This window comes from Cinclus cinclus, chromosome 6 (genome assembly GCF_963662255.1).
Source record: "Cinclus cinclus chromosome 6, bCinCin1.1, whole genome shotgun sequence".
Classification (NCBI taxonomy): domain Eukaryota; kingdom Metazoa; phylum Chordata; class Aves; order Passeriformes; family Cinclidae; genus Cinclus; species Cinclus cinclus.
In genome coordinates, this window is record NC_085051.1 from 13,314,532 (window position 1) to 13,328,720 (window position 14,189).

Consider the following 14,189-nt stretch of genomic DNA (forward strand, 5'->3'; position numbering starts at 1 on the left):
ACGTGTGAGTGTCAGTGTTTTAACAATCCAGCTTTTTAAAGCTCTGCGTGAGCTATGCATTTAAAAGCTCAATGGTTTCCTACTTCCAATTTATGCTGTAGTTGGTCACCTAAGCAAAATGATATTGTTTTCAGTCCCTGACTAAATGCTAATGTAACTTTGCCTTAAATTACTGGGGGAACAAAAAAAAATAAAATAAAATAAAATAATAAAAAAAAAAAGCGACTGGGAATTCTCTCAGCTCGAAGGCCTCCTAGGTAATGGAAAGCTTTTACTTCAATCTGTTAGCTCCTGCATCCAAAAGCCTCAGCAGAAACACCACAGAAAAGCCCATGAATCTGCCTCTGGCATACCACTGGTAGGAAAAAGATGGCAGTCGTAAGAGACAGCGCAGCAAGGCCTTCAGCAGCCCTAGATTAAATTGCTGCAGAGTTCAGGGAGCTGCTGTAAAGATCTATAATTAGCACTGACACTTTATCAGGGGCTGGAAGATCTCCCTGATACTGCATTCCTCATTTGGTCATTGGGTGCTGCATCAAAGCCTCCAGATCTTATTAAGAGAGGTTGAGCAATTTGGGCATAAAGTGCAAATGCCTAATTATGCACAAATGTCCATGTTCATATGTAAATACACTCAGAGAAATAAAACCCCGTTTTCATGGATATTTGTGAAAAGAAACAAAGGAAGGACTAAGCATGGTCAAACTCCATAAATCAGATTTCAAACAAACACTTGAAATCACTGTTTCTCATTATTGGCTCAAGTCTTTTCATGAGATTAAAGAAGACAATTTTACCTGTTAGCATGCTTATTATTCTTCTGATTGAAGCAGACCAGTCAAGCCAGCAAAAAGTATTGTAAAATCCCACAAACAGGCACCTTAGTAAATATCCTTAAACAGGGAGTGTATTAGAATTTATCATACCTATTGATGCAGCCTAATGACACTTGAGAAATGGGAGACATTTTTAATTTTAGAAAGTAATGAAGTATCAGGGAAAGCAATCCAAATTTATCCTTGTTGTACTTTATCTGCTGCAGTAGAGAGTTATATTGGCAATGCATTTGGTGTAGCAAATTTGCTTAGAGGAATACACAGAGCCTGGAAAAAAATGGAAGTAACTTTTGTGGATGTCTCTGCTTGTATCTAAGTGTGAAATAATATGCAAATGTATTCTGTAGTTCTCAGGACAATTGAGGAAGTGATATGATAGAATTGTGCAGCTGCCATTCTGACCCACAATTTAAATCAATGAATATATTCCTGTTCTAGAAAATTTATGCTTGAACAATAATTTTCAACCTATTTTTATTGTTTAGTGGAAAAGAATAATAAAAACACAGAATAAATTTCAGTACATATCTGTAAATTCTCCTGGGTAGCTTGAGAAATGTATTGTATATAAGAAGATCATTATGCTGTTACAGTCATCAGAAAGACACTATCCTTTATGGCAGAACATCATCTTTTGGAAAAAAATATCCTTGTTGGTTTGTGCAAATTTTTCAACACATCCCTGAGACATGTTTCAATCTAATTCTGTTCCTTTAGAATTTTCAGTTGCTCCAAAATTTAAGGGAAAAGACCAATATGGGACAAAGTTTGTATCCTTTTCACATGAAATACCCCATGTAAGGGAAAAAGCACTGTATTTAGCATTTTTTCTTGAAATGGAAAGGAAAATCATCATCACCATCATTATAATTAACACTATTATTAATTTGGTCTAAAACCTGAAGTTAGACAACCTCTTCAAGTAGCCCTGACAACAGAAATCAAAAAATCATGACTGTGTTCAGCAAGAATACTGTTAAGCACAGGTACTGGCAAAACCTCTAGCTGCCAATATTCAAGAGTAAAAATAGCTCTTGATACCAAAAGTTTGTGCTGATTTCTTCCCTGAAAAGAGTATTTTCTTTCCAAGTGCTCTTGGCATTGAACTAAAGGTGTGAAAATTTTAAAAGTTCACCTAATATGGGAAGTTTCTACCCTCTGCAGTGTGTGCACACATGTATGCCTCTCTATATATGTATATATAGTCATTCAAATAGTAATGTTTCATGTGGGTTCTTTATATGTAGGCATGTTCTCTTTTATTTTCTTATATATGTACATCACTATTGGGTCAGTCAAACTTTTTTTAAATTGATGGTCCAGTAAAATTTCTGGGATTCGTACTTTGCAAAGATGGCATATTTTTCACACAATTAATTTTGATAATTTAATCAATAGAAAAAAATAATTTACATTTTATTTTAACCTGCCTCTATGTGACTTGAGGGACTAAGAATTTGACTGTACATCTAATACCTTGGAACTGAAATGCAGAAGCTACCAATTTTATAAAGACAATTTTGGAAAGTAAGGTAATTGAGCAAAGGGTTTAAAAACAAAGGTCGCACAGAAAATTCTTCTGTAGGTGTAAACTGGATCCGTAAGCTGTCACAAAGCTAAATTATCTGCAAATTTAGATGACCTACATATGCCAGAGATTTTGCACTGTTTCTTTTTGTCTCTTCCCTGTCAGATCCACAGTTTCAGTGAACATGTATTTTTAATGCACAAATTTCAAACACATTATTTGTATGTCTTTCTACACACCGCAAACAAAGTAAACCTAAAAAAATTAAAAATTAGTAGGTGCACTGATAGGCACGAGTGTGACTACATAGGTGTAAACAGCATTTGAGCAAGAGCATGTGATCAGTGAAAGACCGCATGATCATTACGTACAAAGTTAACGATTCATGAGCAGCTTTAACATTTCTATCTCTGGGGCTGGAGGAGCACACTTGACAAGATTTCATACCCACAGCCTCCTGCACCTGGTTCCCATTACAAGCCTGGCCTTGATAATGGGGCTGTGTTCTTCTGCAGGGGCTAATGTTAGCGCTGGTATTTTCCTCCCATAACTCTTAGAACCTGAGCAGCAATGTTATGGCTGTGTTTGACCCCTCTGTGCATGAGCAGTTACAGCTCCCATCACCTTTCTCACTGCATAGACAGAGATCAGATAAAACATTTCTCTAAGTATGGGTACAATGTCTGACCTGGTTTTATTTCCTGGGATATCTACAGAAGCTAGTGATACATTACAGGCTTCAGGGCTATATCCAAAGTCAGATTAGTGGCTTTCCTTCTTAGTTTATAAATGAAACATTTCTCCTTGAAAGATATGGTTGGAGACACGGGGATTTTTTTTTTTTTACAAGATACTCTGCTTTTAATTTAATTGCAAATTACACTGAAAGTTCTAGTTGCAAAGCATAAATCCATTGCAATACTTACCTGTGTCTAAGAGATACTAAAGCCATTCAGCTAGTCAAAAATGTGTCTAATTCCTGATCAGAACTCAAAAGAAAAACAAAAATGGCAATGATCAGTCTGCTCCTAAATACACTTAGAAAACCAATGCAAACGCATATAATATTCATACAAAAGCAGAAATCATCTATACCTTGAACTTCTTTAAAAAATATCAGGGAATTCCCTGAAGGGATACGCTGCCTAGGAAGTCCAGCCATACCACACACAGTATATCCTGAAAAGATATGTTGCTTGGAATCATTATCATCTTCCCCCCTTTCATTGTTATATATGCATATGGATGTCAGCCTTTATCTTATCTTGGCATGAAAATTCAAATACTGGAAGCAACAGCATAAATAAACAGAACTTCTCCAGCTAAATACACTAAATGTTTGAGGTCCAGCATGTTTTCCAGTTCTAATAAAAGGGGGCAGTATTACATCAGCTGAAATTCTGAATTGTCCAAATTATCATAAAAAGAGCTGGAGAAGGATACAAGACTGCTGAATTCCACTGAAAATAGACTGTTACTGTGTATGCAGCCACAAATCTGCTTGTCTGCCTTGGGGTAAAATTTTCAGAGCTAGTTCAGTGGGACTTAGGCTCCTGCATTGCAGCCCCTTCAAAAACATTTGAGTCACTATTTTTCCTTTCATTATTAATAAGGAAATATTACAATGGATATAAAAATGAAGATACGTGTTTATGCAGTTAGGATAAGCCCTAAGCCTAAAAAGGAAACTGCAAAATTATTGCAGTTTCAAAAAAATCCAAAACAAACTGGGTTTTTTATTTATTTTTTTTTTTAAAATACAGATTTTTCAGATTAAAATACTGGTGTGCAAGTATGGTTGTAGGAAATTAACTTTGAGCACCCCATGTAAAAAAAAAAAAAAGTTATAGCTTACATATATTATATACTGCCACAAGTAGATTACTAAATTGAGCAGATTCACAGCTGAGTATAAAGGACATTTGTTTTGTAAGAAGTATGAGGACTGCTGGGATTGGTATTTGAAACTTTTTCCCTATTCCAGGACGTTTAACTTAGACCTGTCACTTATCTGTTCTAAAATGATAGATCTGCAAAGAGGTTGTCTTTATGCAACATGTCCTTCTACATCCCAGAAAGTCCCCAGGGAAAGGTTTGTCGGCTGAGCAGGATGACGTACTCAGGAAAAAAAACACTTTGCAGTGTCTCTTTGTAGAAATCAGAGTCTTCATTAGACAGATGGAATACACTCCCACTGAGTTGAATAAATTGCCTATATTCTTGCAAGAAAGTGAGACCACACTAACAGTTCCTCAAGTAAATCAATGCCTGTCTTTTTTCCCCTTTCTATACAGTTCTAGATTTTTAATTATAGAATTGAAATACTTAAATCACATTATTCCTAAGTGTAAACTGTGGGGAGCAGGACCTTTCTTAAGTTACAGTGAGACCAGAACTTGCTACAATGACTGTAGAGACAATACCGTAGAAGTAATAACTTTGCAATACTAGTCACCTGCTGTAGTTACTGCTATCCTGTCCCCCACCCCTCCCCTAATTTCTAGATACTCCCCCTTCAAGTACATGTAGAACAAAGTTTTAACCAACAGAAACAAAGATCCATTTGAAAATGCTTACAGCTTCTGTCATGTCTCACTGCAGACTGAAATATAAGCATTGACCTCTTATTTACTAAATATTGATAGTCTGCTAAAAGAAACTAAAGGGGGGGAAAAGAAAATACATGTTTTTCTTAAAAGAAAAAAAGGAAATGAGAAAAGATCACTACCTGAAAATCGAAACCACATATTCATAAAGATTTATAAGAAATCCACAAGGCCCTTATGACCAATTAATTCATGTTTTAAATTTAAGAATGGTCAGGACTCCTTACAGTAAAAGGAAAAAGAGAATTGCATGCAGAACGAACTGGGAAAGTATTTGCTTAAATACGTGTTTGGGGTTTTTTAACAGAGCTGAGAACTGACTAATAGCAAGGATGCTTGTAACAAGGTGATTCTGTGTGTTTGTCTGAGAAGTCTCCTGCACACACAGAGCAGACAGTGCAACTCCTGCCACTCCAGTTGTTCTGTCTCTGATGCTGAATGTATGGGCAAAAAAGCTGGCAAAAAAAAAAAAAAAAAGAAAAAAAAACAAAACAAAACAAAAAAAAACCTGACAGAAGCATAATGCAGCATTGCCTGCCTTTAGGGAAAAAAAAAAATAAAAAAAAAATAAAAAAAAAACTAGTACAATGCTGGAGCCATTGCAAGGCTGTAGGCAGCCAAAAGGAGATTATGCATGACTAGTGACTTTTCCTACAAAGGCGTCCTGAAGTGTTTTTGTACGAGTTTGTACATGTGTGCAGGAGCTTCGTATACATGATGAAGTGCAACAGCTCCAGAGGAGTTGTTCCACTCTATTGTCTCAACAATCCACACACTTAACAGTCCCTAAATACAGCAGAGCTAACACCTCCAAAGGGCTCATTATGGCTTATCAAGTCAAATCCAAGTGCCTAAATATGGATTTGATCAATAGACTGTAATATCTCCAGGGGTGAATAATACACATTTTTTTTAGAATGTGCACATTTTGCATACAAACTGTGGTCTATATTAGGATAAATTACGTGGATTCAACTTGTGAAACTTTGATTTAGAGATAAGAAAGAAATAAAAGGCTCATTAGAAGAGGTGCTAAAGAACCATGATTCCCAGGAAGTAGGCAGTGACTCATGTCATTTATTTTGGGGTCTAATTCTGCTTTCCTACTGCAAATACAGAGTTGTCTGAAAATCTACAAAAGGGTAAGAATGGAATATAAACATAAAAATGTTATATTAAATTCTGCTTACTCTCAACGAATATCCTTTGTGGTAAGTAAATGGGGATGTGGGGATACAAATATGTTGTGGCAATTGATTTTGTATTTATTCTATCTTGACTTGATATATTTTTCTTCAATCACAGGTCTACCTATATTTTTTTTTATACAAAGATTTTCTGAAGCATCTCTGTCAGCACTTTCCTGCTTTATGTACAAAAAAGCTGGGAACTGATTCTTTTTAAAATAATGTCAGTTATCTTATAAATTATATAACATTTTCAGATTCATTTAAAGCCTTAAATCAAAGCAAATCTTCTAGGCAATGACGGTAGTTTGAAATACTAAAATAAATACAAGTAGCTGAAGCAATGCAGGTTTTGTTTAAGTACTCTTTTTTGTTGAAGGTGAACATAGCTTGACTGGAAAAAACCTCACATTCTCTAAATAAAGATGAATTTTTGGCATGATGATTTTACTTTTGCATGTATCACATGGTAAAAGCTCTATATATTATTTTCTTCATTTTTCTAGCTCTCTTCCCTTCCCCAGTGTTTCTGTTTGCTCTGTAAAATGACTGACACCATCACTCTTCCCTTTCCTCAGTCAGACCACACTGGAGTTTTTTTGCTCCCCTTGAGGTGGAACAGAAAAATTCAAATCTGTTATAGCAATTTTTTTTTTTTTTTTTTTTGGTCTCAGTACAATGTGCAACGTACTGGTTAAGGCTCAGAGTTAAACTTAGCTCACGTGCTGTTGAGTTTTGGATTTGTGACGAAAATAGTGCTGGATAACACAGGCATGGGATGTTTCACCTATTGCCAAACTGGGCTTCCACAGCAAGACCTTTTCTGGTTTTGATGTTGCTCTGCCAGAGAGGAGGCTGGGGGTGTGCCAAGCACTGAGAGGGGGGACAGAGCCAGCCCAGCTGACCCCAAGTGACCAAAGGGACATTCCACACCCTGTGATGTCAGACTCAGCAGTAAAATCTGGGAGAAGAGCGAGGAAAGGGAAACATTTGGAGTTTTAGCATTTGTTTTCCATGTAACCTATTTATGCTGAAGCCCTGCTTTCCTGGGAATGGCTAAACATCTACGTGGCAATGGGCAGCAGTCAATTAATTCCCTGTTTGACTTTGCTACGCTTCTGAAACTATACTAATCAACCCACAGATTTTTCTACTTTTACCCTTCTGACCCTTCTCTTCATCCCACTGACGGGAGCTTACCTGCCTATGCTAACACACAGCAGCACACAAACTCAGATAACTCCACAGGAGGCTATCATCTCAGAAGTATAAACTAACCTTAATGCTTTGGCAAATGACAAAGTCAGGCTGTCCCAGAGTGCTGGATGTTTTTGTTATGGTCTTTCTGATGAGTGAATCTCTGTGAGCACTTTGAAAGCTTTGTAGATATTTTTTTTATTATTATTTTTTTGAACGGCAGAAAATGAACACAAGCAATTTTCAACTCTATGTCTGTAACCAAATACAAAGCTTTCTGAGATTTAAATGACACATTTTCAAAAAGGCCCAAGCCCAGGCTTTGAAGTTATGTACATAATTTTGTGAGCGCAATCATTTGCACAACAAACTATTACCAACTATCTGAACTTGAAGACCAGTAGCTGACCAGAACTCAATAGCTTTTTTAAACCAGCTGCAGGCAATTAATTTGTCATCTTTTTCTGGTGCCAGCTTCCAGCTACTCATTTCTACAAGTCTAATTACCTGAAGCCAATTTCTGAAAATTTGGTCCTGAAAACACAGGGTTCTGATTCTTCAAAAGAAACCAATCCAAAATTGCAACTGTTATCAAAGCTTCACTGGGATTATGACAGAAACTATGCACAGTTTTCTTGGCATACAATTATTTCAAAATTATGTTTCTCTAAGTGATCTAGCATTCCTGCTCCCCCAGCTACATTTTGATCATCCTGCCCATCATTTTTAGAGTACAAGAAATATATCATAATGTAAAAAATGAAAGGCAGAGGGTGAAAGGGGAAAGAAGAGTGTTCTAGAATTCCATTTGTGCAATGGATGCTTCTGATTTGAATATATTTTATAATTGCTATAAAATATAAATCCATTTGATTAGTATTTATGACCAAATAAATACTTTTATTTTCTTTAGGATAAGAGTGGGGATACACCATCATTGAAAATGACTGATTTATATCCTGTTCTTTTGCAATCCCTGCCTTTCCTCATGTCTGTGGGGTGAGGACAATAGACCAGCACGTCAAAGGTAAAATCAGAGTACATACTACAAGCTTTTCCTGCCTTAATGGTTCTGTAGTACCTGCTGTAATAAATAAACCCAGCAGGATTACACAGGTCACTAAGAGACTTAACGACAGATTTCCCTGCTGCTGTTTTATTCGTAGGTTCTAAAAGTTGCAAGTGCTACCATGAAAAGTCTCCTCACAAAAGATGGCATTTGAGAAAGATGTTGCTTGTATCTGTTAAACGGTTCTGATTCACTCTGCTATATTTGCAAGTAAATTTCTTTTTTTTTCTCAGACTGCCTGATGTATAACCTCAATCTGGAAACTGTGCATCAATCCAGGTACTGTCAGTAAAGAGAACAAAATAGAAATTACAGATTATTCATTGATATATGTACTGACTCCCTCTAAAGTGTGAAAGATTAAATGGGAACTTGTTACATTGAATACAAGACATAAACGTGATACTGAAAATACACAGGCAAGAGGCTCAATAAGTAAGTGGATGCCATTTTTATACTTACTTTTCAAAGTGAAATCAAATGTTAAGATTTCCTTTAATAGCCCTTATAGAATATTAGGTATTTTTTAAATGTCAAACCATTGAAACTCATAAAATAAGCATAATTTTACAAACTCTTAATACTGATCATGCATGTAATTTTTTTTACTATTTTTATAACCTGGGCTTTAGTATACTACCCTCTTTATTATAAAAGACAAACACTGACTTTACAATTAGAGTGTTTGAGTACAGCCTGTTTGATCAGTTATTAATTCCTATATTTTTAATAATATCAAATTTCATTAAATGAGTTCTTAAGACTTTTAAACTAATACTAGCAGACATATATATTTATTAGACACTAAGTCTGACTTGGAAAAGCATTGTTTATCCTGTGTGGAAACATTTTAACCAATCTTTTTTAACAGACACTACTTGTTTTGAGTGCTGTAAAGAAACTATAATGAAAAAATATAAAATGTAATTAAAAGATGTATAACAATGTTTAATGGGTCTTTTTATGACATTTCTTTGTGTTTCTGTGCCTTGCTACAAAACGTTCACCCAAGCATTCCCTTGTGGGTTGAGAAAAGAACAGAATATTACCAAATTCATCACTTAAGTTACAGTTAATATTCTGCTAAGTGTTACACTCAGCCTGGACTCAAAACTCCTGTTAGTCTTTGTACATAATACAATCTTCCCTCCCTGAGCCAAGATATAAAGAACTTACCCTGCCCTTTGATATAGAGAATCACAGAATATTTATAGGCATTGGAACTAGAGAACTGTTGTTCTGGAGTGTTTTAACAAATAATTAATATGTCAGTTTTCTTTCCACTCATTACTAAATTGCATCATAAACTTTCTATTTGCCAAAGCTTTAGTGATTACTGGGATAATAATTTTCCCTTTCTAGTTTACTCGGATAAGTAATGTGGTCCTTAACTGGTTTTGTGTCAGTCATGGAAAATAACTTGTGTGCTGTATTTTTGCAGCCCGTGGCACCTCTAGGGTGCCAGAGAAGCATTAGAAGCTGACAGAGGAGCATTCTCCATCCAAAGGGCTGCCTTTTACCTCAGCCAGTTACCAGATCCTCTGCTCTCTCTGTGCATGCAGAGACCTGCTGCTGGAGCAGATCCTGAAGACCTCAGAAAGGCCACAGAATGGGACAACACAGGTCCAGGGGATTTTCCAAGAGTCTTCTTTGTCCCGTGACTGATCCTTAAAGCAAATATGATAGAAACTGTTCCTTACCTTTCATACATGGTCCCAGGTTGCTATTTTGTAAGCTGGACTGTGTCCTGCTCAGTCCAGTGCTGGTCCTGTTATCCCAACACTTTCTCTCATTTACCCTTTTACTCTAGTGTGCTGCCTCATTTCAGTGATTCAACAAAGCATGTTTTGTCTCTAAATTCTCCCTGCAACTGAGAGCCAAATATTTTGAGCCTAAGCACCTTGCTGCACCTGAAGCACAGATTCAAGCACACTCAATTCATACACTGGCATTGTAATACTCAACCACACTACTCCAGAACTGGCCTTCTAGCCATATTTATCAATCCAGTCATTCTCAAAACCACTGTTCAAAACCTAGTGACCAGGAGCAGTGGAAGCTTCAACCAACCCCTTTTCCTCGTTCCCATGTGCTTACAGGTTTACAGCTTCATCACATGTGTGCACAGGACTGTGGGTGTGATGCTGCCACGTAAACCTGGAGATGTCTGAAGCACAGCACCGCCAAGTGACAAGGTGCATTTAACATGAAATCAGAGATGGCTAAAAGCTCTAAAAAGAAATTTCATATAAAAATAAGAAGCTATTTTGCAGGGAAGAAAAGAGTGTGTGACAGACTGTGGGAAAATGGGAGACATTACCTTTTCATTCCTGCAGTTGTTTAGACCCATGTTATTCATGGAGGGCAATTTTCCATCAACTCCATGAGGCTGCTGTTGCTGCTGCTGTTCCCTTTGGATTTGCTCTCTCATTTTTCGAGCCTCCTGAATGGCTTTCATTACTGTGTCCTGGTCCCCAAATAGGGCAGGTGAATTAAGACTGGAAAGGATATCTATAAACAGAGAACAGATTTTATTTAGGTAATTATCTAAATTGGAATCCAGGGTAAGAACTCTGCTCTCACACACCTAGAGCTGCACCCAACCAACATCTACAGGGGGAGTGGCAGCTGCTATCTGTTTGAAGGCTGAATTACTCTACTGAAGTGGTTGATAAAGTCATGCACTTCTTTTGCTGTTAGAAATACAACCATTGAGGTTTTGGGGTAGCCTGATTTGGAGCTATCTGAGCCTACTCATGGACTCAAATTTAAATATCTGTTTCAGACAACAGCATTCTGAAACTGGAAACCTTTTGAGGTATTAAAAATAATTAATGTAATGAACAAAGGGGGAAAAAAATCTCATTTACTAGGCCATGAAATTCCATGTCAGTTCTTAGAATTTTTTTTATAGAGAGACCATCACTCAAGACATTTGGATTTCCATTTCAGAAAGAGCACTCACATTTACTTTTTGGGGACAAAGGTCATTTTCACCATAAGTATAAATCTCTAAATCAGTAGAGAAAAAAAAGCAGTTTTCTTTCTATCACTCAGAACAGGAAGAAACTTTTAAACAGGCATCGAACTCAGGTAAGCATTCCTGTCACATTTACAATGCATTCATGAAGATGAGTACCCCAGATACAGTTTTAGATTTGAGAGAAAAAGACAGCAATTATTTTGTGACTGTTTCTTTTTTTTGTTGTTGCTGTGATAAAACTTTTATCCACCTGCTCCTTCATGGAAGTATTCTCTATATTGCACATGGATAGATTGGTGCATATATATTCTAGCTTGGGAATTTTGAGCAATCAGTTTGTGTGTGACCTGTACATCTGCCTGACCAGCAGTCTTTTATAAAAGCTTTGAATTTGATAGATTTCTGTACTTATTGACAGTTTACTACAAAGAAAAAAAAAAATTAAAAACCACCAAAACCAAAATCCAAAACAACAATAAAAAAATTATAAACAAACAAACAGACAAAAAAAAAAAAAACCCAAACAGGCTAAGATTTGGAATTAACCTTTGAAGGAAATTTTTATATTCTTTTCACTTCACTGAAGTTCAGCTGAGTACAATACAGCAAATTCAACCTCGAAGAACCCTGAATTATTTTAAAATAAAAATGATTAAGGGCTTCTCATACTTCATCTTGGGAACCAAATGCTTAATTTTACACTATGGCCAAAGTAAGAAGGGATCCAGACTGTGATGTTTTCATCTCAACCCATCCCATCAAGAGACAGGACTAGTGATATTTTCTATCAAAATGAAACCTCCCTCTCCAAAATAAAAAATAATGTGTTATAAGACAGCCATTGTTCTTGCTGAGGAAAGTTTGCAATGAACCATTCTGAACCATTTCAGCCACTAAGTTCCATTCTGGATCCTAAAGTTGGGAACCATATTTCCATGATTTTTAAAGAGATTTAGATTCGTAATCATCTACATTCATTCTGAAATGTAGCAAAAGCTCCTACATGGCTTGCTGATTTTTTGGTACTGTTTTCCTGTCTTTTTTATACTTAAGGATTAAAACAAAAATTTTTTATGACTTCACATGAAAAATATTTATACCTTAGGCACTATTTGTCTTCTGTGTTCTTTTCTCTTGAATGGTCTATGACTTTAGATTGATATTTTACTTTCTAATGTACGACAGTGTAGTGATAGTTGCAAACAAATTGACAGGTAGAGTATCCTAGATAGTTGCAGAAAATATCTTTCAGAAATCATGATGTTCCCAAGTGCTTGGGAATGGGAAAAAAACCCCATCATTTTATATATTTAATATATGTATTTAACATACCTATTCATTATTCACAAGTGTTTCTATATATTTTACAAGTACACTTGAGCTACAGATTGTGAATAAGTGGTCTGTAGTAAGTATTCAGTCACTGTTAAAATTTACTATTTGAACTTTAGGACTACATTTTGCAGCTCTTGATTCTGTTTCTTGACTGGTTAAAGTAGTCTTCATACATAGTTTTCAGACCAATTTTGTTTCATCACTTAATAAGCTTAAAGAATCTTGAACATGCATCAAAAATTCCCTACTTGTAACCATATGAATCAACAAAATCTTGACATATGGGTAAAAAAGTAGCAAAAATATGATCAAATAATAAAAACATGATCAAATAATAACAAACTGGCTGGATTGACGCATTTCTATTTTTATTTTTAAAAAATCTATTTAGTATTTGGTGAGGCTCTATGTGCATGCAAAGATAGTTTTTTAAATTTTTGAACCAGAATTCAAAATTTAAAAGTCAGCTTTGTGTGTATATATCCAGTAGATGCCTTTAGGGGAGATATTCAACACAAACCTGTTTTACAAGTTTATATATTTATATATATATCTTTATTTACTTCTCTGTATATTTGGATGTATTTCCTACATTATGTATTTCTTTCCTGTGTTTGTAACACACTGATACATCTCTTTGGACACTATTGTGAAACTTTGGTTATTCTTTGAAAAGCTTCACTTTTTTTTTTTTTTTTTTTTTTCCAAACAGAAATGTACACCCAAGAATCTACTTAATCCAGAGCTAAGTGTGCTCAGGCTGGAATTTCATGCAGAAAATTTCATGCTTACTTTCTCCTTTCCCCAGGAGAGAGTAATTACCTAAAGAGGATCCTCTTCCCAGAGATCCACTGAGTGGGCTGGGGATGCCACTCTTGTTCGTCACTGTCACTGGACTGCTTTTGCTGGCTGGGAAGAGATTCTGTGTTGGAGATGTTGGGGATTTGACAGGTTCAGCTGTTTTGGGTCGGGCTGAGAGATTCAGTGGCTGAGCTGCTTCATCCTGCAAGAGTTTAATGTAAATAACTATTAGGAAAAGACAAATGAACACATCATTTTGCAAGCAGCAGTTGCTTTACACCTCGAAGACAATACCACATTCTGCTGCAATAATAACAAAAGAAGCTAATTATCTGCCTCCTTTAAGATTCAACGAAAGGAAACCTCATTAATTTCTCTGTGTTATGCTTCTTATTTACATTAACTATGTGACTGGATCATTCTTTTTGCCAAATTAAAATTTGAATTAGCTCACATTACAGCTTAATTTCCTAATGTGTTTTCAGAGATCTAAATTAACCTAGGGCATATACAAAGAATTATTTAAAATTTCCAGCAGCTCAGTAATGCTTTTGCACTGGTTTCTATTTGAAAAGTTCCTGGCACTATAAAAATAAGTTATGTAGCTTATTTTAAAATGTATTAGAAATTAAGGAATCAGAAGTACT

At 35.8% G+C, this 14,189-nt stretch overlaps 1 protein-coding gene across 7 annotated transcripts in view; it reads right to left on the reverse strand.

Moving 5' to 3' along the window:
* The window catches only part of SOX6 (SRY-box transcription factor 6), a 260,249-nt gene that overhangs the window by 46,233 nt on the left and 199,827 nt on the right, over window positions 1-14,189 (reverse strand). For all 7 annotated transcript variants that reach the window (XM_062494968.1, XM_062494969.1, XM_062494967.1 and 4 more), the window contains 2 exons: window positions 13,564-13,744; window positions 10,744-10,934 (listed from right to left, as the gene is read on the reverse strand). In XM_062494968.1, coding sequence (XP_062350952.1) covers window positions 10,744-10,934; window positions 13,564-13,744 — 372 coding nt within the window. The remainder of the gene's footprint in view (window positions 1-10,743; window positions 10,935-13,563; window positions 13,745-14,189) is intronic.